At 37.4% G+C, this 24,107-nt stretch overlaps 1 protein-coding gene across 10 annotated transcripts in view; it reads right to left on the reverse strand.

Moving 5' to 3' along the window:
* Gtdc1 (glycosyltransferase-like domain containing 1) overlaps window positions 1-24,107 on the reverse strand; it is a 367,853-nt gene that overhangs the window by 226,818 nt on the left and 116,928 nt on the right. Inside the window, exons 2-3 of one of the 10 annotated variants that reach the window (XM_005390787.2) lie at window positions 21,845-21,925; window positions 20,034-20,235 (exon numbers count right to left, since the gene is read on the reverse strand). The exons of 8 other annotated variants lie outside the window; for them this stretch is intronic. In XM_005390787.2, coding sequence (XP_005390844.1) covers window positions 20,034-20,101 — 68 coding nt within the window. In that variant the 5' untranslated portion in view covers window positions 20,102-20,235; window positions 21,845-21,925. The remainder of the gene's footprint in view (window positions 1-20,033; window positions 20,236-21,844; window positions 21,926-24,107) is intronic. One more of the 10 variants, XM_013517456.1, reaches the window with a different exon arrangement.

The raw sequence follows: 24,107 nt of genomic DNA on the forward strand, positions 1-24,107 counted from the left end.
GTAGCAATTAACTCAAAGTACAAAATTGAGGAATCACAGGATAGTTTGTTCCCCTTCTTTCAGGGATTAGCATCCTTCCACACTTGATGCCCAGGGTCTTTAGAATCATGTTTTCAAATTATTAAAGGACAGATAATTCCATTTAAATTTAAACTGCTACAAAGCAGTGTGGAATTTGAGAAGTTTGTGGAATGACCAATGTGGGGGATATTTCAAAATTATTTTATTTTTATGATGAAAGTTCAATATGAGTAATACACACATTAATCTTACCTATAAACAGAAATCACAGGCTGAAATAAAACACCAGCAAATGGAATCCAGCAGGAAATGAAAACAGTAAAGCATAATAAACAAGTGATCTGTTTTACAAAAACACAACCATGCATCAGTATTAGCAAATTGATTAATAAGTTTTATCATTTTAATAGCTCTGAAGGGAAAAATTGGTATATTCATAAGACATTTAACCAAACACAAATACTATTCATACTGTTCTAAATCAACAAAATGTTTACTATTAAAATAGAAAGGTAAACTTCACATTTTAGTATAATATGATATGTCAGTTCAAGAGAAAGCCAGCCTCATACTCAGGAAGAAGCATTAAAGTCAGCAACAAGACAGAATGACTATAATCACTATTATTTAGTACAACTCAATAGAACTAGAGAAGAAAAAAAATCAAAGACATAAAACTATAAAGAACATAGCAAAATGATCAGTATTCATAGATAAGATTGGAAAGCTCAAGACGAAAAACGTATTATAAAGATTATAATGAAGAATGAGAGAATTTGACGAATTTACAGACTACAAAATCAATATTGGAAAGACTATAAAATACATTTAAGAAATGTGCAATACCTGTATAATAAACACATTAAAGGACTTCTAAAAAGATCCCAAAGATAACTTGAATAAATAGGAAGCTATAACATCTCTCCAGATATACAGACAATAGATCAAAAGGAAAATTGTTTTAGAGTTTATTTATCTTGACCATAATCTGAAAACTTGGCTGGGTTGTTTTTATAATCTAAAACCAGACCAATTGATTCTAATTTTCATAGCAAGAGACAAAGAAAAACATAAGGAAGAAATTCTGAAGGGGGAGGAAATCAATAGGTGCAGACTTATACATATGAAGTATCAAAAACAGAAAGTACAGCACTGATTCAAAGAGTGACATTACCCATAAAAAAGAAGACACGTCCAGAAACACACAATTCATACAAGCACTGGCATGTGATAGAAGTAGACTCTCAAATCAAAGAAGAACTACTCAGTAAATGGTATTGAGTCACCGTGGTAGATATTTGTAAGAAAAATAGGCTGAGATCCACACCCACTCACACCAGGACAATTTCAACTGATTCAAATGTTCTAGTGTAAAATTTTTTAAAAAGTAATCAAAGAAAAACTAAAAAATTGAATACATCCCACAAAATCACTGCCCCACAGGTCACAGCTTACTCGATCCAATCGAAATGTGTGAGATACAAATGTAATATATACATTTTTTTCTAGCGGTCATTTAAATAAAAGGAAAATAAAACAGGTGAAATTAATTTTTAAAATATATTTTATTTAACTCAATATGCCCTAAATATTATCAACCTATAACCAACATTAAATCTATGACACATTGTACCTTTTTTATTGAAACTCAATCTTTTAAAATCAGGTTTCATTTTATAACTACAAAACATTTCAATTCAAACAAGGCACACCTCAAGTGCTCAGTAGCCCCAAGTGGCTGCTGGCTGTCACACTAACAATTCTAAGCAGCGCAGAGTCCCACAAAGGCCGGAACAGGCCTATGTTTTTCACCAGCGTTTACCAAGGTGTTTACCCAGTGCCTGCCATTATTTTGGGGAGAGACAGGCTGGAAGGAACGCATCCTGTTTGAGGAAAAAAGCTATTTCCTACATTAGAAGTTTGGGGTTCAAGTCTTGATTCTAAAATTTCCTCACAGATCACTTGGGCAAATAACTTTTCTGAACCCAATCTATAAAAGGACATTCTTTATGCCCGTCTACTTAACATCAGGCTGCAGTGAGAATCAGACGAGATCATGTGCATTCCAGCAAGTTGGGAGGCGCTATCATCGAGTACAAGGAGCTCTACCTCCGCGACCAGACTCCTTTTCTGATTGCTGTCTCCAATCCATCCTTTCCCCAGGCACGTGCAGGTTGAAGCTCTGCCGCACCTGGCCCATGCTCTACCCCTGGAACACTGACGTTCTGATTTATGTAACTATGTCCAATGCCTTCTCCTACATTTCTGCTGCCTCTAAACAAACGTTTCTCTCCCGTACACTGACAAGGACAGGCTTTTCTCTAGTGTCCTGTTAGGCCCATTTAGTTTGCAGTACCTACCCTAGAATATAACTCAATACATCCTTTCAGGTAGCCAAGGAACTGGTTACAATGAAACCCACAAGAAGAAAGTGACCTGAAATTCAAAGATGTTCCTCAGAGAAATTTAGAGAAAATGAAATGGGTTGAAGAATAGAGACATGCTACTCAAATGTAGAAGAAAGAGTCAACAAGAGACTTGGGCCAGGACTGCCGTATTTTAAGAATGGCTTGTATCATACAGAAGGTTCTTATTCCATTCACACCTCTCCCTAACCGTAAATTCTACCTGCCTGGTAAAAAGGAAGAAGAGCCAGAGAAACTCATCATCTCACCGTAAGTCTTCCTTGGTTATTTAAATTATCAAAGCAGAGTATGAAAAATATAAAATACAGAGAATGAAATATAGTTAGACTTTCAGATTACCCTCAAGTGGTCAGCACACCTGAGCTAGAGTGAAAGCTTCCAAGATTGTGGGTACTTCAATAGCAAGAATACCTGTTACTCCTGAGTGAAAGAATCCTCTCATTTTCAAATAAAACAGAATATCCCTTTGTTGATGGTGGAATAGAGAGAGCATCTGCCTGCCACTTGAAGGTAGCCTAACTTTGCACAAATAACTTACTCTCTCTCGGTACACCTCCTCATATGTTCACTGAATGTAACACGCTCTGTGTACCCAACTGTTTTGGAATATTCCCTATGGTATGGCTATATCTTGGGTAAATGTCCCCCAAAGGCTCCTGTGTCAAAGGCATGATCACCAGCCTGTGGTGATGCCAGAAGTGGGCGGACCCGTTAGCAGGTATGGCGTAGAGGAGTGAAGTTCTGTCATCTGGGGGTGCTCTTGGTGAGGCTAGCGGGACTCTGGTCCTTCCTGTGTCTCTCTTTGCTTCCTGGACAGAGTGGGGTTCGGTGTCCTCCCCCGCCCCATGCTCCTTCCATGATGTACTTCCTCGCCACAGGCCAAAATCACCAGGCCAGCTGAAAATGGACTGAGCCCTCCAAGACTACAAACTGCAATGAATTTGCATCATAAATGATGACATCAACATTTTGTCCCAATAAGGAATGCTGACTAATACAGGTATATAGAATCATTTTGGGAGGTTGGACTGTTATTGCTACGAGGACTTATGGCATGACCTATAAATAATCTACTGATGAGAATCTTTTAGAAGATACTGGAGTAGTTTTAGTATGAATGGGTTCTCTGACAATACACATACTACTACTACATATGGAATTGCAAGCATCCTAGCACAAAACCTCGAGATTGTATTTACTTTCTACTACGGTGTAGATATCTTTTAACACATTGTATGAGATATAACTAAGCTGAATGTACCTAAAGGCAACTAATACTAGAAACACGAACCACCCCTCAGCTCTATGTGTATGTATGAGCACAGAGAACTGGAATTACACTTCAGTCGGCCTGACACAAGGAGTGCTGGAGAAAACCCAAGAGAACCGCCGGAAGAGAGTAACCTCCAGAGATCAGAGCGTGCACGTGAGCAACAGCCATTTAGTTCCCACATTTACTTCTTGAGAAGAAGCTACAGTTTAATAGGTAAGGGCCCCATTGTTGTTTCTGCACCTTGCACATAGGTTTCTTCCTGGAGCAAACTCATGAGACAGCAAATACTTCAGTTTCCCACGAAAGGAGTCTCTATTTCCACTATGTCCGTACAAGTAATTTCAGAGAGAAGAATATTGAGATGCAATTTGCATTGTTTATTGTAAAGTAATTCTCCTAATTTCCTGAGAAAGATCATGTCTTTTACTATTCTTATTCACAAAAGTGAAGCATCCCCAGTGCATGGCCAGGGGAGCACGGGGTTACAAATAGTGCTCAGTGAGTTCATTCCTGTGAAGATGAAAACATACAAGGGAACAAAGAAAGAAAGACAATTTAAGTCCATATCAAAGTCCGAAGTTCTTAAGGAAAGCCAGAAATACACTAGAAGCTCACTGCTTGTGTCTTTTTCTTGACTTTTTTCCCTTCAGACACACAATTTGACTGATGGTATTTTTTCCACACTGGTGACATTGAAATGGGGGATGCTGTAATAACAGTAAAATCTTCTACATGTGCAAAAATATTTCGTTAATGTAGGTAAACCAAGTAATCTTCCTGTCTTGTTAAAATATTTCTTGTTAAACCTGCTTTCTGAACTACTAAAAATATTAGAGTACTCAGAATTTAGCTACAAACAAATGAGTGTTCCCATTATTTTATCAAAGCAAACAGTAAAAATGGTATAATGCTGATGAAGTGACATATAAAATGCTCAAGTGGTTTTTTGCATCAAATAATTAGTACTTTTAAATTCAAATGACTGACAATAATCTCTAGTTTAACCAAATTCCTGTGTTTCACATTCATGTCCTGTAAAAGCCAGGTCGTGACTGCTTCCAGGTTTTCGGCCCTGAGGTCCTGCGCACCAGTGGTCAATATGGATTTCTTTTTTGACTATTGGCTTTCCCAGCTGAAGGAAAGAGCCAGTTCAGGTATGCCTTGCTTGATTACTGATAACAATACAGATGTGTGGCGTTTGAAAGTAAGAAAACTGCCTTTCATTCCACAGAAAGTGATAGATTTAACACTGAAGTGCGATGATGCACTGGAGGTGGAAAATGGGGGAAACGTAACTAAATTACAGGGAAATTTCCATAACAGATTCCCAGTAATACTGACTTAATAATGATTTCCTGTCATGAGCTGTATTTATCATACACTGCCTCTCTGACATGACATTGTATTTAATGTTTTTGAAAGCCACGTTTTAATCACATTAAACTCAAGGAAACCGATAGGTATCTGTTTGGCTCTTGGCTGTAGCTTCTGTTTCTTATTTAGCCAGCAGACTATTACTGCTGGAATCTTTATAAACACATTTTCTAGGATTGCAACAGGAGTGCAGCTGATGTTGTGAGGTCAGAAAAATGTGTGCCAGTGGTTTCCATGATCTGCGCACAAAGTGCATTACAGAATTGTCTCATAAATTAAAGACACATAAAGAAAATGTGTTTTTCCCCCATGAGATTAAGCATCTAAAAATACAATTTATTTTTAGATTGAAAAAAATAGTTTCTTAGGAACTAAGTAACCAAGAAGAATGTTCACAGAAAAGTTGGTACAATATTGTTTGTTATTAATAGGACTTTACATAAAACTAAAGTGTTTAATAATAAGCACAATGTTTTTAAAACTAATTTACCAAATAATAATTTTAATAAGCTACATGATATTGATGAAATTACTTTTGAAGAGACACTATACCATTGTCTCCATGAAAACTATCACAAGGAATAGTTTTTTTAAACTTTCATTAGGGCACATTTATAGTACCTAGTGAGTGCGTTCGCTGTAGGGGATTAGTACATGTACATAACACATTTCAATTATTTTTCCCTTTCCCTCTACCACTCTTTTATTTTTCCAGAATCAGATTCATTTATTTAGTTTATGATATCTTACAAAGTTAATTATCATACTATTTTCTTTCAAATTCAGACCCTGAAAAAGTGCTTGCTGACCCAAAATCTCTGGCGGCAGATAATCTAGTAACTGCCCCAAAGCACCAAACTGAGTATTAGGTAAGGGTTAAGCCATATAATCAAGCTAGATTTGAGTTAAAATTAAATTCATGTTAGAAGCAGAAGTTAACAAAGTATAAAGGAGTTAAAAAGCAAAACAGGCCTTTAACATTCCAATACTCTTCACATGAAAAAATGTTTTCAGCTGAAAGGACTACCTAGTAAATGCAGTATGCAAAACCATCTCAACGTGGATATAATAATATCTATTTCTACATTCATACAAGTTTTCTACCTTTCCTGAATATAAATAATTATACAATAATTTCCTCAATATGTACCTGTAGTTGCAATGCTTCTTCTTTAGAGTATCTTAAAAGTGCTCTAGGTTATCCAGGCCGGGTGCTGCATGCCTGTAACCCCAGCACTCAGGAGGCTGAGGTCAGTCCGGGACAGGTAGTGAGTTCAAGGCCAGCCTTGAACTGAGCTACATAGCAAGACCCTGCCTCAAAAAACTAAAAGCAAATAGCAAAAAATGCTACAGGGCACACATGAGAGGCACTGATGGACAGGCTGGATACAATTAGTTGAACTGGTACTGACATAAATCAGTGAGTCACAGCCACAGAAACTTTATCAGGGATATTTATGGAAAGGGAATAATTGTTACTCAAGTAACTGTATTCAACAATAGGAAATCTTTGAAGCTATTATTTATCAATAGTGGATTGATATGGATTTCCACGGAATTTTTTTCTTGCAAGAATTATAACACCAGATCCAAGTCCAAGAAATCGAAGAAAAATTAGTCACTGTTATTAGTAAGACACATTTTAATATCTCTATGTTTATGTATAGGTTGAGTCTACATTCCTAAAGCTTAATATTGATAAAATATTTTAATAACAATTTAGAGCTTGGGTTTCAGGTGAGCAGAATAAATACACTATGTTTATAAGCACAATATAGACTTTTAAACCAACTTTTAGAATTTCACTGGCTCTTTCAACATTTGTTTGAAATCCTTACAAGATATTCATCTATTTGTGGCATCATATAGGTCTGTCTCCCCATCTGTCTATGTTTTTCATGAAGACTAGTATCTGGTGCATTTTTCCCTTCCCCATGTTAGTAGCTGTGCATTGGCCCACTCCTATGCATTTCTGTACTACCGTCCAACAGCTTTTACGGATCATTCTTAATAAAATACAAGCTTTCTTTTACAGGACAAGGAGACAAGTAATGTATTTAATTTAATGTAACTAAATTTTACTCTGTATGGTTAGAAAATTAATGTTATCAAAATCCATTATTGTCACAATAAATAATTACAGCATGGCATAAAACTAAAATCTAAAACAATGAATTTTCTCCGAATAATATGCACGGTTATTCATCTTAGCTCCTTAGCCTTATCTTCCCAAAAGTAACCTGCTTACATTACACAGCCAGATTTGCTCAGGAATTCACATTATGTACGTGCGGACATCTTGAAGAATCCTTTTCTAGCAGGAAATCCTGACAACGCCTCCCCAGCCCCCAGCTGTCTTGGTAGCCTGACTCCAGCACAGGCTCATCTGGTTTGACTAAAATCATTGCATTATTTGGCAGTGGTTTCTTCGTACGCGGCACTCAGAGCTCATTGAAGCTCCAACAGCACAGGAAATGCAAATCATACAAACCACCCTCACGATGGTGATGTACAGTGGCGTGATTGAACGACGGTACGCACGGCTCGTGGGCCAACCACATGAAAGGAGACTTTTAAAGACCAGATGAGCGAAAGCTGGGATAAGTTAGAGAGTATGTGTGAGCTTCAAAGCTGGGAGAACAGCATTCTTATTTAAAATAGAGAAGGGGGTGTTTTTTTTTTTATTAATAACACCTGTCCAAGTTCTTTACATTGAAGAAAGTGATAGAGGTAAAGTAAGTTAAACGTGGACTATACTAAATATCAGTGGGCCAGTACTTGCTTTTTAATACCCAGGTATAGCTTAAAAATGGGAGTATTTTCCATATACATTTTCATAAGATTTTCTACAAGTGTTAACAATTACTACAAATATTATTCAGTCAGCGTAACACACATATACAAAAAGATAACCTAATTCCCAAAGTGTCAGTTTCACTTGGAACATGTTAATAAAATTAGTTTCTTCAACAAAAAATAAGGAGCTCTAAAGCTTAGGAATTCTTCAACAAGAGCCATAGGAGCAACAGAGAATTTGCTATTAAGGGAATAGGTGAATGAGGCTAATATGATAACGAGAGAATAAAAATGGTTATAGAAACTTTTCTGTTTTGGAAAAGATTCATTTTTAGATGTTCATCACCAAGTGAAGGAAATGTGACTATTCAGAGAGTGAAATAAAATAATTAAAAGAAACATTCAATTTTATGTTTCTTCAGTGTTTTAAAATTATTTTCTATAGTCCCTTAAATATCTATTATTTCATTTGCATACAGGCTTTAAAACACCAGGAATTTCAATAAAGGACCTGTCCCCTTAACCCTTTTTCATCTAGAAGATTAAGTAAATGAATAAAGAAGTTAGAAGTTTAAATAAACCAGGAGGAAATCTAATGTTTCTGGCCTACGAATCAGAATACCTTACCATGAATAGTCAGATGATACTGAATTAATCACTCTCTAAAACCTAACTTTCTTATCTACAAAAATGATGCTATCACCATCATTTCTGACCCTTTTATAGTTTCATTTGAGAGACAAAATGATATGGCCAGTGAGAAAATTGTGTACTTCTACACAAATGTAAAGAAATACTGTGGGCCTTATGAGACACAGTGTTCCAGGCTGTTACGCTTCTTACATACTCGGTTCAGTTTTATCTTCACAATAACACTTATGTTCAGAAGCATACAGTAGGTACTACTACTCCCATTTTAAGAAGAAAACTGAGTCTCAGAAAAGCAAAGCACTTTCCTCAAATTCTTATGGCTATTAAATACCAATGTTGAACATTCACAGATTAAATTATCCTAATCATGAGCAAGGGCTACTAGAAAGAATGCGAGAAACCATAATCTAAACATAAGCAAGGACTACCAGAAAGAGCGCTAACACCCACAATGTCCTCTGAAGTCCCCAGAACATCACCGATTGGTGTGAAGAATTTCTGACCGACACCAAGAGAAGGAAGCAGGTTTAAAGACTGTCTGATTGCCAAAGGTTTTCCATTCTGAGGCAAGGGTTGCTACTTTTCTGTATATTGTCTAAAGCAAGTGTTGTTTGGGTTTTGCTCAGTTTTGTTTTTTTTTTTTAATAGATAGCTTGTAACAGCCTATGAGAAGTCTGATTATTTTAAAGGAAAGTAAAACACAAACCTATGAGCTGATAATTGCTTGCATTTGTGAGACGGGAAGTCTGCAGATATATAAAAGGTAGTTCACGGGAAAGAGCATCCACTTTTGTACAAGTGGCCTGCTGACAGCAAACACTTGATGGTACAGCACCAGCTCAGCTGACACGGGAAGAAAGTCAGTGCAGAAGCTACCGAACAGCAGGTGTTCACTTCAGTTCAGACACGATGCTCATTCACAGCTAGAAAATGTATGAAGTGATAAACTTATGACAAAGCCTGGGAGAGCATGGTCAATACACCAGTAGAAATATTGAACTACTCCTTCTGTCCTCTTCTCTTGGAAACTTTGAAAGATAGTACTGGAAACACAAAACCTTAATCCATCTAGAGGAAATCTGAGGAGTGAATATTACGATCTAATCTGAAGGTCAGAGATTTGAAACCCGCTAGTTATATCATATCCTGTTTTACAAGGGAAACGAATATAAAAATCAGGCACTGAGGAGCCATGAGTTCAAGGTTTTCTAGATTGTGACTGCAGAGATGGAAGTTGCTTCTTAGAAAATAAATTTAAAGTTGCATTCTGGGGAGGAAACAATGATTTGGACTGAATCAAGTAAAAAAGTATGCAAACAAATAGCTCCAAAATATTTGAAATTTCCAGGTAAGCCAAACTACTATATAGACTTGTGCAAGTTTTGTTATTATTTTACTTTGAATAAATAAAGTAGAGGTCAGTAGGCCTCAAATTACCCATGGAAATGCTTTTTGTTTTTGTTTTTGTGTCTTTTTTTTTTTTTGAGATGGGGTCTCACTATGCAGTTCAGGCTGGCCTTGAGCTCACTTTGTAGCCCAGGTTGGTCTTGAACTCACAACAATCCTTCTGCCTAGCCTCCCCCCAAGTGCTGGGATTACAGGTGTGCGCCACCACGCCCGGCACCCATGAAAATTCTTAACAGTCCCACCGTGAGACTTTCTGTTTGGAAGGCAAAGCTACATCTGATCTCTTGATATTTGAGCCTGTTTTTCCCTGTTTGCTTTCAGTGGCAAGAGAACACAAGTACTGAGTAATGTAATTATCCCTTACCTTTGCCTTTAAATCATTTCAAATTCTTTCAGAACATCTGTCCAGCCTCACTTTTTATACTTTTTACTATTAGTAGCACAAGTTAGCAGTACACAATGTTCACATTCCCTTGTGAAGTTGGTCCATGTACACATCTTAGGCACTTTCTCATCCCAAAGCCCTCCCCTCCTGCACCTCTGCCTGCATCTCTTGATCTCCTTCTCATCTGAGAAAGACCCATTTCCCTACTGCCTATTATCTACCTTTATTTTGCTCTTTATTTATATTTTGGGTTTTTCATATGAGAGAAACAATGCAATGTTTAAATTTCTGTGTCTGATTTATTTCACTTAACAATATGGTAAAAAAAATGGGATGCTTCATGAATTATTATTATTGAATTTTATGACGATCTTCTAGGTATTAACAAATTGTAACATTAGAGTCATGTCACAGAATTCAATAGTAACACTCAGGACCCACAAAGAAATGTCATTACCTACCTGTGGCTCTCTCCAACTCATTTAATGTCTCCAGACCCCCCCTTACTCAGCTGTAAAGTGACAGCAGTTTGATTAGAGCTATCCAGTTCTCAGTATGTTACTATCTGTCATTTCATCTTGATGTCAGGTATTAGTATCTAAAGATGCTTATTACCATAAAAGAAAAAAACAAATTGACAGCACAGAAAAGATTCTGTATTAAGAGGCAAATCCTTAACATTTTACTCATAGGACTATATGGACAAGTATGATATTACAGCCAAGTCACTGGAAAATTTTTGTTGCCATATAAACAAACTAAGATAGAACCTCTGACAACAGAAACACACTGAAGTGATAAAGCTACTATCTAGAGACTTCCAAGGATTGCAGGAAACTAGCAGAAGCTAGGAAAAGGCAAGAAAGGACCCTCTCCTAGACATTTCAAAGGACGCAAGACCCAGTGATACTTGATTTTGGATTTCTAGCATCCAGAACTGTGAGAGAATAAGTTCTGGTATTATAATGCCTTTAGGAAACTATACAATTCTTTTTGTTGCTGTTTTGGTTTTCTTTGTTTGTTTCTTTGTTTGTTTTTGATACAGGGTCTTACTATACAGTTCAGATTGGCATTGAACTCTCTATGTGGACCAGGCTGGCCTCGAACTCACAGTGATCTTCCTACCTCAGGCTCCCAAATGCTGGGATTACAAGCATGTGCCACCACACCTGGATCCCCTTAGGAAACTAACACAGTTGGTCACATCAGTACAAGAGAAGTCTGGCAAATGAAAAGTTATTAGAATGCTAAGAATTCTTAGTGATATCAAGAAAAGCAACACATTAACTTTCTTCTTAATTTAAATTGTCATGACATTGAAAGTAGTATTTTGAATAAAATAAGCCACAAGCTGTTATCTTTTACTTTCCTTTTCCTTTACTTTCTTTCTTTTTTCATAATTTCTTAATGTTTTTCCATCCACAATTAATTCACAGCCTGAAAATGGACACATGACTTGAGAGCATGTGAATGTCTATTGCTATAAGTGAGATATAACGGAGTAATTTACATGGGAGAATGCAAAGAAAATTAATCACATTATACCAATTCCCACTATAAACAGTAAGTCCAATAAAGCTAGGTAGGTAGGTAGGTAGGTAGATAGGTAGATAGATAGACAGATAGACAGAGAGATGATAGATAGATTGATAGATAAATAGATAGATAGATTAATTTTAGGCATGAACAAGGTACAGATAGCAACTAAGAGTTATAAAATCTCCTGATAGTGCAAGGAATCATTACACCTTGTCTATGTCCCACCTACAGACTAAAGTATAAGTAGTATTTCAAAACTGAATTTCATCTGAACATTTAAATCAAATAACAAAAGTCATGCAATATCATTCCTGAAAAAAAAGTGCATCGTTTAAAATATACAAAATTATTAATATAAAACAACACTCTGTGTAATTATTATTTTGCTTAGTTAGCAAGAATAAACTCTTCAGTAAGCCTTTATGTGGACAGAATGTTTCACACTACTATAATTATTCCTCAAATGTAACAAAAGAAAAGGAAAGGAAATATCCAGCAAGCGAAATGAAGATAATAAATTTCTAGTTATATTTATACTTAGTGTTGCATTTGTAAAGATAAAAAAATAGTAATAGATAATACTACTCTTTGTACTAAACGCTGATGGTCTGCTCCGACCAGTATCTCCACCCTGGCGGTGCACTAAGAAGACGTGCAGATATTAAACAGTGTACAAGCGCCGACGCCCAGTTTACCTACAGGCAGTGTGGTCCCACATAGCGGCAAACACACTGGCTCTGCACCACTCAGTGGGTTCCACTCTCAAAACACAGAGAGGTCTGCAAGGTGGGGAGCTAAGCACTAAGGAATGGGAAGCCTCGAAGACACAAAGCACAAAGTGAGCCACTAAACGAGCACTAACTCACCCTCCGTCGAAGAAGAGCAGTGTCCTCCAGCTTGGAAGACAAAGCGAAGCCTGCGTAAGCAATCACGGCCCACACTGCATTGTAAGCACGCTCCAGACCCTGAGAGATTCCCTTCTCTTCTTTCTGCTTTTTCGCATAATAGGGTCCTGTTACATATTTAGCATTTTAGAGTAAATATAGTGTTTTAAGGTTAGATGTATTTCATGATATTAAGAAATTTGGGATTTTTTCAGCAGTGTGACAATAATATTACATTTGCAAACAGGTAAAAAATAAAAAGTAAAAACAAAGAATTTATGTATATATGTGTATATATATAAACACATACACACAAATTGTTGTAGGTAAATAGATAGATACACACACATACACAATGTAGAACTACAAATGCATTGTCTGGGACTTGCTTTAATATACAATCTGAAGCAGGAAAGAGCTAGACAGAGTTTAAATAGAATAAGAATGGCTGTTTCTGTGTAATTGTTGAAGGGTAAGTAGGCTTGTAAGAGTCATGTTTAATCATATGGATAATAATTTACTTGGTCACAAAATAACCGGTAATCATGAAATCTTTGAATACATGAACCAAAGTGATTCTAAGATGCTCTTACTTACGAAAATTGCTAAGGAACAGCTGAAGCAAAGGGAACTAAGAAGTGTCTTTTATAACACACTATATATGAGTAAAATCAGCATATCCAAAAGTGTATATTCTAAGAACTTTGTCTTAGCTGGAATAATATTAGCCACTAATAATTACTGATGCCCTAGTAAAAATTAGGTCGAACTGTTACTATTTCTAAGAATAGACAATGCTAAAAGTAACCTTTCTAATGATGTAGAATAATAATGCTAATAATTAAAATATAGAATGGGAGTAGTGGCACACACCTGTCATCCCAGCACTTGGGAAGCTGAGGCAGGAGGATAACAAGTTAGAGGCCAGCATGGGCTACATAGTGAGAAGCTGCCTCATAAAACAAAACATAACAAAATAATACTTAAAATCCAGAGAGAAGTGTTAGGAAGTCATCTTTACAATGGATAGTTGAAAATGTGTAAAAAGATTATAAAAAGGTGAAGCAATGTAATTTGAAAAACCAGTGGTATACTATTTCTCCATAGTAGACATGTAAATTGTCATCACCAGCATGCAAACAGGTAGATGCCTAATTCACACCACTATTGTTCCTCTGCTGTTATCTTCCCCATGAGATATTTTACACTTCTAAAACTGCCCCAGATTTTAACACTTCTAAGAAGTTCATGTCTAATGATACAGCATTTTCTCACTGCCTCTGTGGTCCCAAAACGAGCGTTTTCTCCCAGTGAAGTAGCAAATAATTCATGACTTAGCTGGGCATAGTAGTGCACGCCTGTGCTTGGGAGGCTGAGGCAGAAGGATCGCTAACACAGAAAAAGATAAGGCTCACTACGTCTTTTTATGGCTCCTGTTTGTCACATTAAGGTCTTCCTAAGCTCTTCTTCTGCTTTAAATTAGTTATAACTATATCTTACACCACTTCAGAAAAAAACCCAAAAGAACAAAGTAAAAGCCACTAAAATATCGACCTGTAGTGGACATGTAGCCACACAACAAGAGCGGTTTCTTCTAAGTGCAGCACAGTATTCACGCAAACATTTCAAAAAGTATGGAGTAGGGCTGGGGATTTAGCTCAGCGGCAAAAGCGCCTGCCTGGCAAGCCCAAGGTCGTGAGTTCGGTTCCCGGTACCGGAGAAAAACCAAAAAAAAAAAAAAGTATGGAGTAACTATCTACGCAAGAAGAGCTCTGCAATGTACAGAAAAAGACAGGAGAAAACAAAAATAGAGAATGTAGGACCTTTCAAAGCAAGTGCTAAGTAATAAATCTGAGGCTGAGGGTAGGACTTGGTGGTAGAGCATGTCGTAGGCATGTGCAAGGCTTAGGTTCCATCCCAGCACCAGTAAGGGAGGGAGAGAGGGGGAGGGGAGAGGAAGGGCGGACAGACAGACTTCACTACTACAACCGGCTAACAGTAAATGTTGCATAAAATTTATTAATATTTCTTAGTGTCATTATTCATGCATTCAATAAAAATGTACTGAACGCTGAGAATTAATTCCTGGGAATAATGGTGAAAACATACAAAGCTTCAGCCTTCAAGAAATTTAAAAAAAATAAAATATTTCCAGGACAAATCTATGATGGTCTCTAGTTATAAAAAGTTGAGGAAAGGAAAATGCTAAGTATCATGAAACCAGAAAACAACCCTATTGTGCTCTTTGCAAATGTGCTTTTGACATTTAGTTGGTCAAGAATTCGTGACTTAACTGGGCATAGTAGTGCACGCCTGCACTTAGGAGGCTGAGGCAGGAGGATCACTGTGTAGTTCAGTAGGCCAGCCTGGACTACACAGTGAGTCTAAGGCAGCCTGAAGTACATAAGGAGACCCTGTCTCAAAAAGAAAAACAAAACAAAACACAAAACAAACGATTAAAAGAATTCATGACTTAAGTATCTGTTAATTTATAACTTTTTCTCTTTTCACTCATCCATTTACAGATGGACCAGTCCCTCAGCATTACCAGTGCGGTCTAAGGATAACTGAATAGCTACACTGCTTTGTAATGCCAAAAGTGATGCATAATTAATATTTATTCAGAAGTACTTGCTACTCGGTGAGCTGCTCTGTTGAAGTAGTTGACGCAAAAGGTGAAAGAAATGAATGAACAGAGTTAGAATGAGCTGGGAAGGACAGTAGGGTTGTAAGGAATTGGGACTATTTACACTGTGCCAATTATAATAAATAACCAAATGGCACATCTATACAAGAAAGGAGATCAAAAGATTGAGTAGGTGTTGCCACCCCGAGCTGGTCAAACGTGCTTCCCCAACTCTCCTGCAGCACGTTCTACTTTTAGTGTAGCAAAAGTGCAAATGTGTTCAGAGATTGGTACAATTTGGATCTTTAACGTCCCCCAAAGACCCCCGTGTTGAAAGCGTAGTCCCCAGGCCATGGCAGTCCCGGGAGGCAGTGGCACCTGTCATCGTAGAGGCCTAGGGAAAGGACACCAGTCACTAAGGGCACAGCCTTGAACGATGCCCTGGGACCGCAGTGTCCCAACACCAACCCGGCGGTCACCACAGCGGGCTCTCTGCTCACGGCGCACTGCGGTGGGCTGTGCAGACGGCACCCACGCCGCGGGGCCTACAGCCACGGGCCGGGGCCATGGTCAACCGCCCGTCCTTTCCAGCTGATTCTCTCAGACATTTTTCACAATAACAGAAAGCTACACAAAACGGATAGTTTTTTTTTTTGAGAATGAGGATCAAACTCATATTAGCACATATGCTAAGTAAGCACTGTACCATGAAGCTACACCTCCAGTCTGTTACAAGATTTCTGAAACAAATTAAAAAGAAGTGCTTTTACAGATAAAAAATTGCAAAATTAATTTATATAAAGTATAGTTTAAAATTTTTATGTTAATTCAATGCTCTCAGCATACTGAAAAAGGTACAGTTTCCAGGCAGACTAGAGGATTAAGTCTTAGAGTTATATTACACTGCACAGTCACTACCGCTAAGAGGATGTATAATATATTTCAAAATTGCTAAAACATAGTTTTAATATTCTCACTACCAAAGAAAAAAATTTAGTGAAATGACAGATATGTTAATTAGTTTGATCAATTCTTTCCATAATGTATAAGCAGACTGAAACATCATATTATACCTCATAAATATACAAAATTATTTGTCAATTAAAAATAAATTAAAAAGAAATAAAGAAAAAAGAAAAAGGCATGCCAAATAATCTGCAGTAACAGGATAGTGCATAACACAGTTGACCCGGAATGGCCAATTCCATTCTTTTTTTTTTTTGCAATTTCTTTTTTGTTTGTTTGCTTTTTTGTTTTTTTCCGGTACCAGGAATCGAACTCATGACCTTCCACTTACCAGGCAGGCGCTGTGCCACTGACCTAAATCCCCAGCCCCTTTGTTTGCAATTTCTATTGTGAACAAGAAGAAAAACATTTTTCTTAAAAAAAAGCTTTTATTATGCTTATGAAAATTCATATCAATTTCAAGAACAGATATCAGAACATTTATTTCCATTTTTAAAATATTTTGGCAGTTATGATGTTCAGCTACTATTCTTTTATTAAAATTAATGGTAAAAAATTTCTTCATGTGCAGACATCCACACGCTTCTTTTCCTTCAGGCTTAAGCGAGGACAATGGCCTACAAGGGAGGAACTCTGTATTAGAAAGCTATTCTATCGCAGGTGGGAAATGATGCCTTACCTTCAAAAGGCAACAGACATCATCCAGCCTTCAAGTGGCAAGTAAATGGTTTCTTGTGATCAATATGAATTCTTTGGAAAGATACGAATGCAATCCATCCACCTTCCATTTTACTTTTTCCATATGAAGAATTCTTTCATTCGCTTTTCAAACAAATATCTAGTAAGCAAAGTATCTCACAAAGCAGGAGGTATTACCCTATCTCTAGCTGAAGAAAATTATCAATGAAATAGTCATACTTCACAGGTCAAACTACAGAAACAAAAATATGACTACCACTTTTCTGCATTATTACTACTCACTAAAATATTTAATCAATGACACTCAGCTAAACTTTGACACGTACGCCAGAATTATAATAATAAGTTAAAGACAACAAAATCTATAAATAATGTTCCCTGTATCATTTCCTCTTTATCACTGTGATTTCCAAACCAGCTACGGCTGAAGGACAGATGTACTATTACATCATATCCTTGGGTCAGAAATACTATGATTTTGTTAAAGTATTAATTCTGTGTCATCCCTCCTACCCACATTTTAAAACATAAACAAAAGGCAAAACATTAAATAACTTATGCTAAAAAACCTCAAAGCAAACCAGTCACTTAAAAAGAACAATATGAATTCCAACTAGAACTGTGCAATTATTCAACTTTTACAGTAGTGTGTTTTCACATTTACAAACCATTCTTGAAAATTTGTTATTAATTTGATCCTCACAACGAACTGTGAAGATGAAACAGAGAAGTACTATTTGTATTTTCCTCATTTTGAAAATGAAACTACAGAACAGAAGTGACTGCCCCATTACAGGTAAGTAGCTGAACTGAACTTTTCAGTTCCTCTGACTTCTAGTACAGTGTTCTAGCCTTGTCCCTCGGAATTCCTATGAAATAATATTTCGGATCAGTAGGTACAAGAGAGAACATTAAAAGACTTTCACAGATTCCTGGGAATGCACAAACACTGAAGGAATGCACTCTGTGTGTGCTAACATTTGTAACTCAGGATGAGTCAGTATCTGGTGCCTAAGCTGCAGCTTGGAGTTGTGAACAAACACTTTAGTCAGTAAGATAAAATGAGCGAGAGAACTGACACTCCATTCTATGAAAAATGGACTCTGAGATTAGATGTGTTTGTTGAGTTAAAAAGAATAAGTATGACAAATCGAAAAGCAAAACAGAAATGTAGGTAAATGCTAAAGAGTACAAATTGAATGTCCAAAGTGGCAAATGTGGAAATACTGATTCATATGACACCATTTCGTTACACACTATATGAGGAAGATTTCAGGTGACTCATAGATGTGTGGAGAGAAGGGATTTCCCAACCCCTACTCCCCACATTTTAAAATGTAAAACAAAAGTATCAGATAAAACCATGTTGCAACATATTGCCTCAAAAATTTCCTACTACATTTCTAAAACATAAGACATAGCTAGTGTATACCGTGCCTACTCATCTAAAGCCTAAACACGTAACAATATAAAAAAGAAAAATATATTTTTCTGTAATATAAAAAACTCAAAATGTATATACCCTGAATTCTCTAAGATTTGGCATAGTATCTGGAAGGTTATCATAAAAATATATAATATCTAGTGGAAATCCTAGAATATAATAGCTGAGAAAGATTGATAATACATATTTCCTAATTTCTGAGGCCAAAGGAGCTTGAAAAATGCAATAGCCAAAAAGAAACCCCTATTCACCAAAACCTTCTCTTTCAATAATTCTAATAAGTTGGTACTTACCACAACTCTTTTGAGATTTAGACATCTAATTAGGAGCTGCATTCTTAATACTGGTTAATACATGTAAAATATATGCATGCTGAACATATTAAAGTACAAAAGTTTCTGGGAGCTTTTTTCCATGGAAAAACTAAAGAAAATGCAACACTGTTCAAGTGGATCATTACCATCTGCCAGCATTTTATCTAAAGTAAAATGATTCAAAGAAGGGAAATATTAAGATCATGTTTCCCAAGGCCTAAATGATTTCAGGTAGTCTAATTCTAAAAGCACCACTGTGTCTGCTTCTCTGTGTGTGTGTGTGTGTGTGTGTGAGTGTGTTATACTTTTCTATTCCTGGTTCTAAATACAAAAAGCAGTCAAAGAAATGGTCACACATACATTAAGCAGTATTCAAATTTCAGAGAAACAAGACCTCATTTCTTAGTCTTCGCTTCTCTACTTTTCAAAATAAGTACAAACAGGACATGAGTGAGTGTCATTAAACGTCTTTGCAGACTTGGTAAAAATAAAAAAGCTGCCATTACTCACACGAATAATCACACAACCAATCACCTTTTATAAACTTAATAAGTTATAATATCTTCATTCTCACCGACTACAGTGAGACAATAAGTCCAGGATTCCTAAACTGGTACTAAACTATTACTGGGTTTCTTAGCAGTAATTCTCACACACAATGATATAGAAAAATACTTCCAATAAAAATGACTTGATTAATAAGTTAAAATGTCTCTTTGAGAAAACTGATGACACAGAGCAATGTTACAAAAATGAAAGCTAAGAATCAACACATTTCACTGAGAACTCCATAACAATATTGCAACGTGCACACATGCACACACGCACACGGGGACACGCACAATATATAAATAATATATGCCTTAAATTCTACTGGATATTGGAGTTCATGGAATCTTTTTCACTGTATTTATGCTTATGACAGGGGGAAATGACAAAAAATATTTACATGCTTAGCTATTTTCATTTTCTAAAAATTTTGGCTACCATAAAAAAATTGTATACATATATGTATCTGTATCAATACTGAATGCACAGAGAAACTTTAGGCTGCAATGCCCAGTTCCTACATTAGACCTACTATAGTGAGAGGCAAGTTTCAAATGTGGGAGATTTTCCTAGGAGTACATACACAACTGCTTTGGAGACACTGACTCAAGTGAACATTGTTCAAACAGTACCAAAGCAAAAAAGAAAATAACGATAGCCAAGAGAAGAAGTTTAGTACCTGAAACAGTGCTTTCTCAGCTTTCGCTCTTTTGTGCCGCATACATAGTACGCGTTCACCAAACGCATGCTGCTCCAGAGGGCTGGGGGAGGGACTCGCTTCTCCGAGCAATGCGGAGGACAGCGACAGCCACGAGGCTACTCATTCACGCTCACTGTAGGGTCCAACACCGTGTGTGCGCCTACAGACGCATTTAACCTGACTTTGGGATGGGGTGGGGGATGGTTGTAGAAGTTAGTACCAGATAATAAATCTCACTGATTATATTTGTATGTGTGCATATAAAATTTTATTTAAGTGTAACGAGCCAGTATTATACTAACTTTTTAAAGAAAAGTTTGAGTACATTTAAGTATATGAAGCAAACTGAAATGCGGCAAAACAAATTCCTTGGGCAGCAGGCGTGGTGTCACACGCCTGTAATCCCAGCACTCGGGAGGCTGAGGCAGGAGGATCGTTGTGAGTTCAAGACCAGCCTGGGCACAAAGTGAGCTGAAGGCCAGCCTGAACTGCATAGTGAGACCCTGTCTCAAAAGACAAGAACAAAACAAAAGGAATTCCCTGGACAAGTATAGTGAGTGATATAAATGACTCACAATTAGTATTATCTATTTTTTAAGTAGTGATAACCAGTAAAGTACTTGCATTGTGAGCTGTGATGCTGACTAATTTATACCCCAAATTAATCATGAACACAGAGGACAAAGATAAATTTCATTCAGTTCCTAGAAAAAGTTTGTAACTAGTGAAGCACCAAGGACAAGTTTCATTCATACTGCTAGTTCTATTCGCACTTTTCATTCATACCTGTCATTGTTCCTATTCAGAATCTATTTCTCTATGAAATGTTGAAATTCAGGGATCGTCCTAACATGATCAATGGCCTCCATCCAGTATTGTGAGAATAGGCCTAACGAGTCTTCCTTACCTCTCTCCCACGGTTTTATTGTAAGACCTGGGGTTTGCCGGCAAAACATCATTTCCCTTCATTAAATACCTGCTGTGCAATTTTCCTTCTGCTCTGCTCTGCTTAGACCATGTAAGCTGGTGCGGGTTGAACCCACTTCTCATTCTAAAAGGGCAGTGTAACCAAAGCTTGGCCATTTGGGATACTAGATAACCTCTGCCACATAACAAGTTGAAAACCCACATGATACAAAAATGTCCATTTTGGTACTCTTTTCAGAACCACTGAGAAAAGAACACTGCTTTTCACAAGGTCACTAAGCTGAGCTGTAGGAGTGATCCATGTAGATACGGTCTGCTTTGAACGCCACCAAAACAGCAGAAAGCAGAGACAAGAAAGCAGGCAACTCAGTAAAGTCTCAAATTCACAACCAGTGCCAGCTCTGCCTGCTGTCTACCCCCTGGAGAATTCAGTGAGATGGCCTAATATTTTTCCTTAATGTTTAAGTGACCTTGAATCAAATTTTGACTACATGCAACCAAGAGATGCCTGGGTAACATAACTTTCATGGGGTACTCATGACCCAAAATGAAAGCACCCCAAGGCATAATCTTGCACTGGAGAACACACATGAATTTCACAAAACCTGCCCATCATCCCAACTTCATTACTCATAACTACTCCAATATCAGGGTATATTCTTTCTATCCCCAACTGTATTTTTGAAACATCTCCTTATTGTTCCTATATTAATATATTTGTTTACAGTGCTTCCTTCTGCTTTAGTACATTCTCATTTCATCCCATCTAGTAAAATTTCTAATATCCTCTTAAATCCAGCTGGGAACTTGCTGAATAAGAATTGAACTTTTGTGTGTGTGTTTCTTTAGTGAAAGTCACACACCTTGTCTTTGAAAAGGCAGGTAATCATGAAATTTTTAGGCTCGAAAAGGTGATCTGAACAAAAAAACGTCAAATCCAGCAACTGCAAAGACAGAAGAGCACTGTTAGAAACACATACATTAAAACCTTGGTTTACAAGTATAATTAATTTTGGAAATATGTTTCTAATCTATATATCCAAGCAAATTTCCCCATAAAAAATAATGGAAACCCAGATGATTTGTTTCACTACCCAAAAATATTCTTATAAAAGTCATTATAATTATGTAGTATAATACAAAATAATGAAGAAAATACAAAACAAAACATAATGAAAAATAAACAAATTAGCCTGAATTAACCTTTGAAAAGCTTGATGGCTGGTATGAGGGAGACAAAAGAGAGGAGGGTCATCATGTAGGATGACTTTCGTGATCACTAATGGAATCACTGCTACCTACTGGCTCAATGGAATCTTTTTCTTTCCAGGCAACTTTAACAAAGAATCTATCCAATGACGCTTGCTTGAGCCTCTTTTTGAGGATTTCACAGAAACGTGATATTGCCTTGTCGATAAGTAGATTCACTGATCACACTGCTACAGCCTTATTTAGGTGGTGTTTTTCTACAAAACTGTGTACTGTTTCCTACATTTCACACATCTCCCTAATCACATTTGCAGTGAGGGATTCATCTGCTTTTTTCTACTCCTCCCTTGCAGACAAGTTCTCCTCCATAACCTCTTGCTGTTTATCACAGTGCAGGTTCATCAGTCCCTGGTGATCAGCCCCTGACCATGTTCCTCCATCAACTCTTGAACGTCATCCTCATTGACCTCCAGGCCCATGGTCTTCCCCAAGGACACAACTGGATCGACAACTGGCTGGCAGCACCTGTCACATCTAAGAACTCAATCAGGCCACAGTCTCCTCCAAGCAGAATTGAGAGTTTCCACTGTGAACTCATACTAAGCTTTATTAATGATCTTGAGACAGTTCAGGATGTGGAAATGACATACAAAACTGTCAGATGGTAACGTTTGTTCCTCCATTCACCTCAGCGTACTGCTGAAAAAGTAACTGATACAAAGCTTTCCAAAGTTCAAAATGACCTGTTGATGGGTGTATAGAGCATTAGAGTGGTGTTCAGAGGAAAAAATTTAACTTTAATGAACTCGAATTCCTCCTGTAAGTCATCCTCAAAGCCTGGAGGATGAGCAGGAGCATCATCCATAATAAGCAAGGCTCTGACTGGAAGGTTCTCTTTTAAAAGGTATTTCTTCACTGCAGCACTGAAGAATTCACTGATCCTCTCAACGAACAAAGCACAAGTGTCTTGGTTACTTTTCTCTCATTGCTGAGGCAAAATACCTGACACCCCGAATTAAGGAAGGAAAGGTTTATTTAGTTCACAGTTTGTGGATGTTTCAGTCCATACTCAGCTGGCTCCAAGGCAGAGTGGCACATGGCAAAGGGCAATAGTTCATGGTGGCGGAAAATAGCAAAAGCAACCAGAGCACAAGGGAGGAGCAGGGGCAAGCAGCCTCTTTCCCTCCCTTACACTGTATGCAAGCTACCCACCCCAGAGCTGGTGTAGCACTCACACCCATAATTCCACACTGGATCATGACTGCTTGAGGCTTGGGGGGACACATCCAGACACAAACCATAACAACAAGTGACCCAAACCTTGTTGGTGGGCCACCACATAACGTTTAACTGGCTCTTCTACACCTCAAATTTTTGAAGGCTCATGGGTTTGTGAAATAATACATGAGCAAGGGCTTGACACTTAAATCTCCTCTTGCATTAGCACACGAGGGTGAGATGGTCTTTCATGGGTTTGTGACCAAGCCCTGCATTCTCTTTCCCATAATGTAAGTTTCTCTTTGACAACTTTTTCCAAAAAACCCCTGCCTGATCACAGTTAAAATGTTGTGTCCATGGGTAACACTCAGAAACCATGAGCTCTAGAAGTCAGTAGTGAACACCTCAGGTGCCTTAGTGTCCAAACTCACGTCCTCTCCAGGCCTTACAGCATTATGGATGCCACTTCGCTTTTGAAGTTCTCAAACCATCCCTGCTTGCCTTGAAGCCTTCTTTTTTTGTTGACACCTTTGGCAGTTTACTTACTTACGTATAAGGCCGTTTCCTTCTTGTAGACCAAGTTCCCAGGCACAGTATCACCTGCTAGTTGCTTCTGTTTTATCCAAATGAGAAGCAATTTTTCTATATCTCCTAGAACACTGTGGTGATTATTGGATATTCTCTTGATTCCTTTGGCTG

This window comes from Chinchilla lanigera, unplaced genomic scaffold (assembly GCF_000276665.1).
Source record: "Chinchilla lanigera isolate Chin_1 unplaced genomic scaffold, ChiLan1.0 scaffold00039, whole genome shotgun sequence".
Lineage (NCBI taxonomy): Eukaryota > Metazoa > Chordata > Mammalia > Rodentia > Chinchillidae > Chinchilla > Chinchilla lanigera.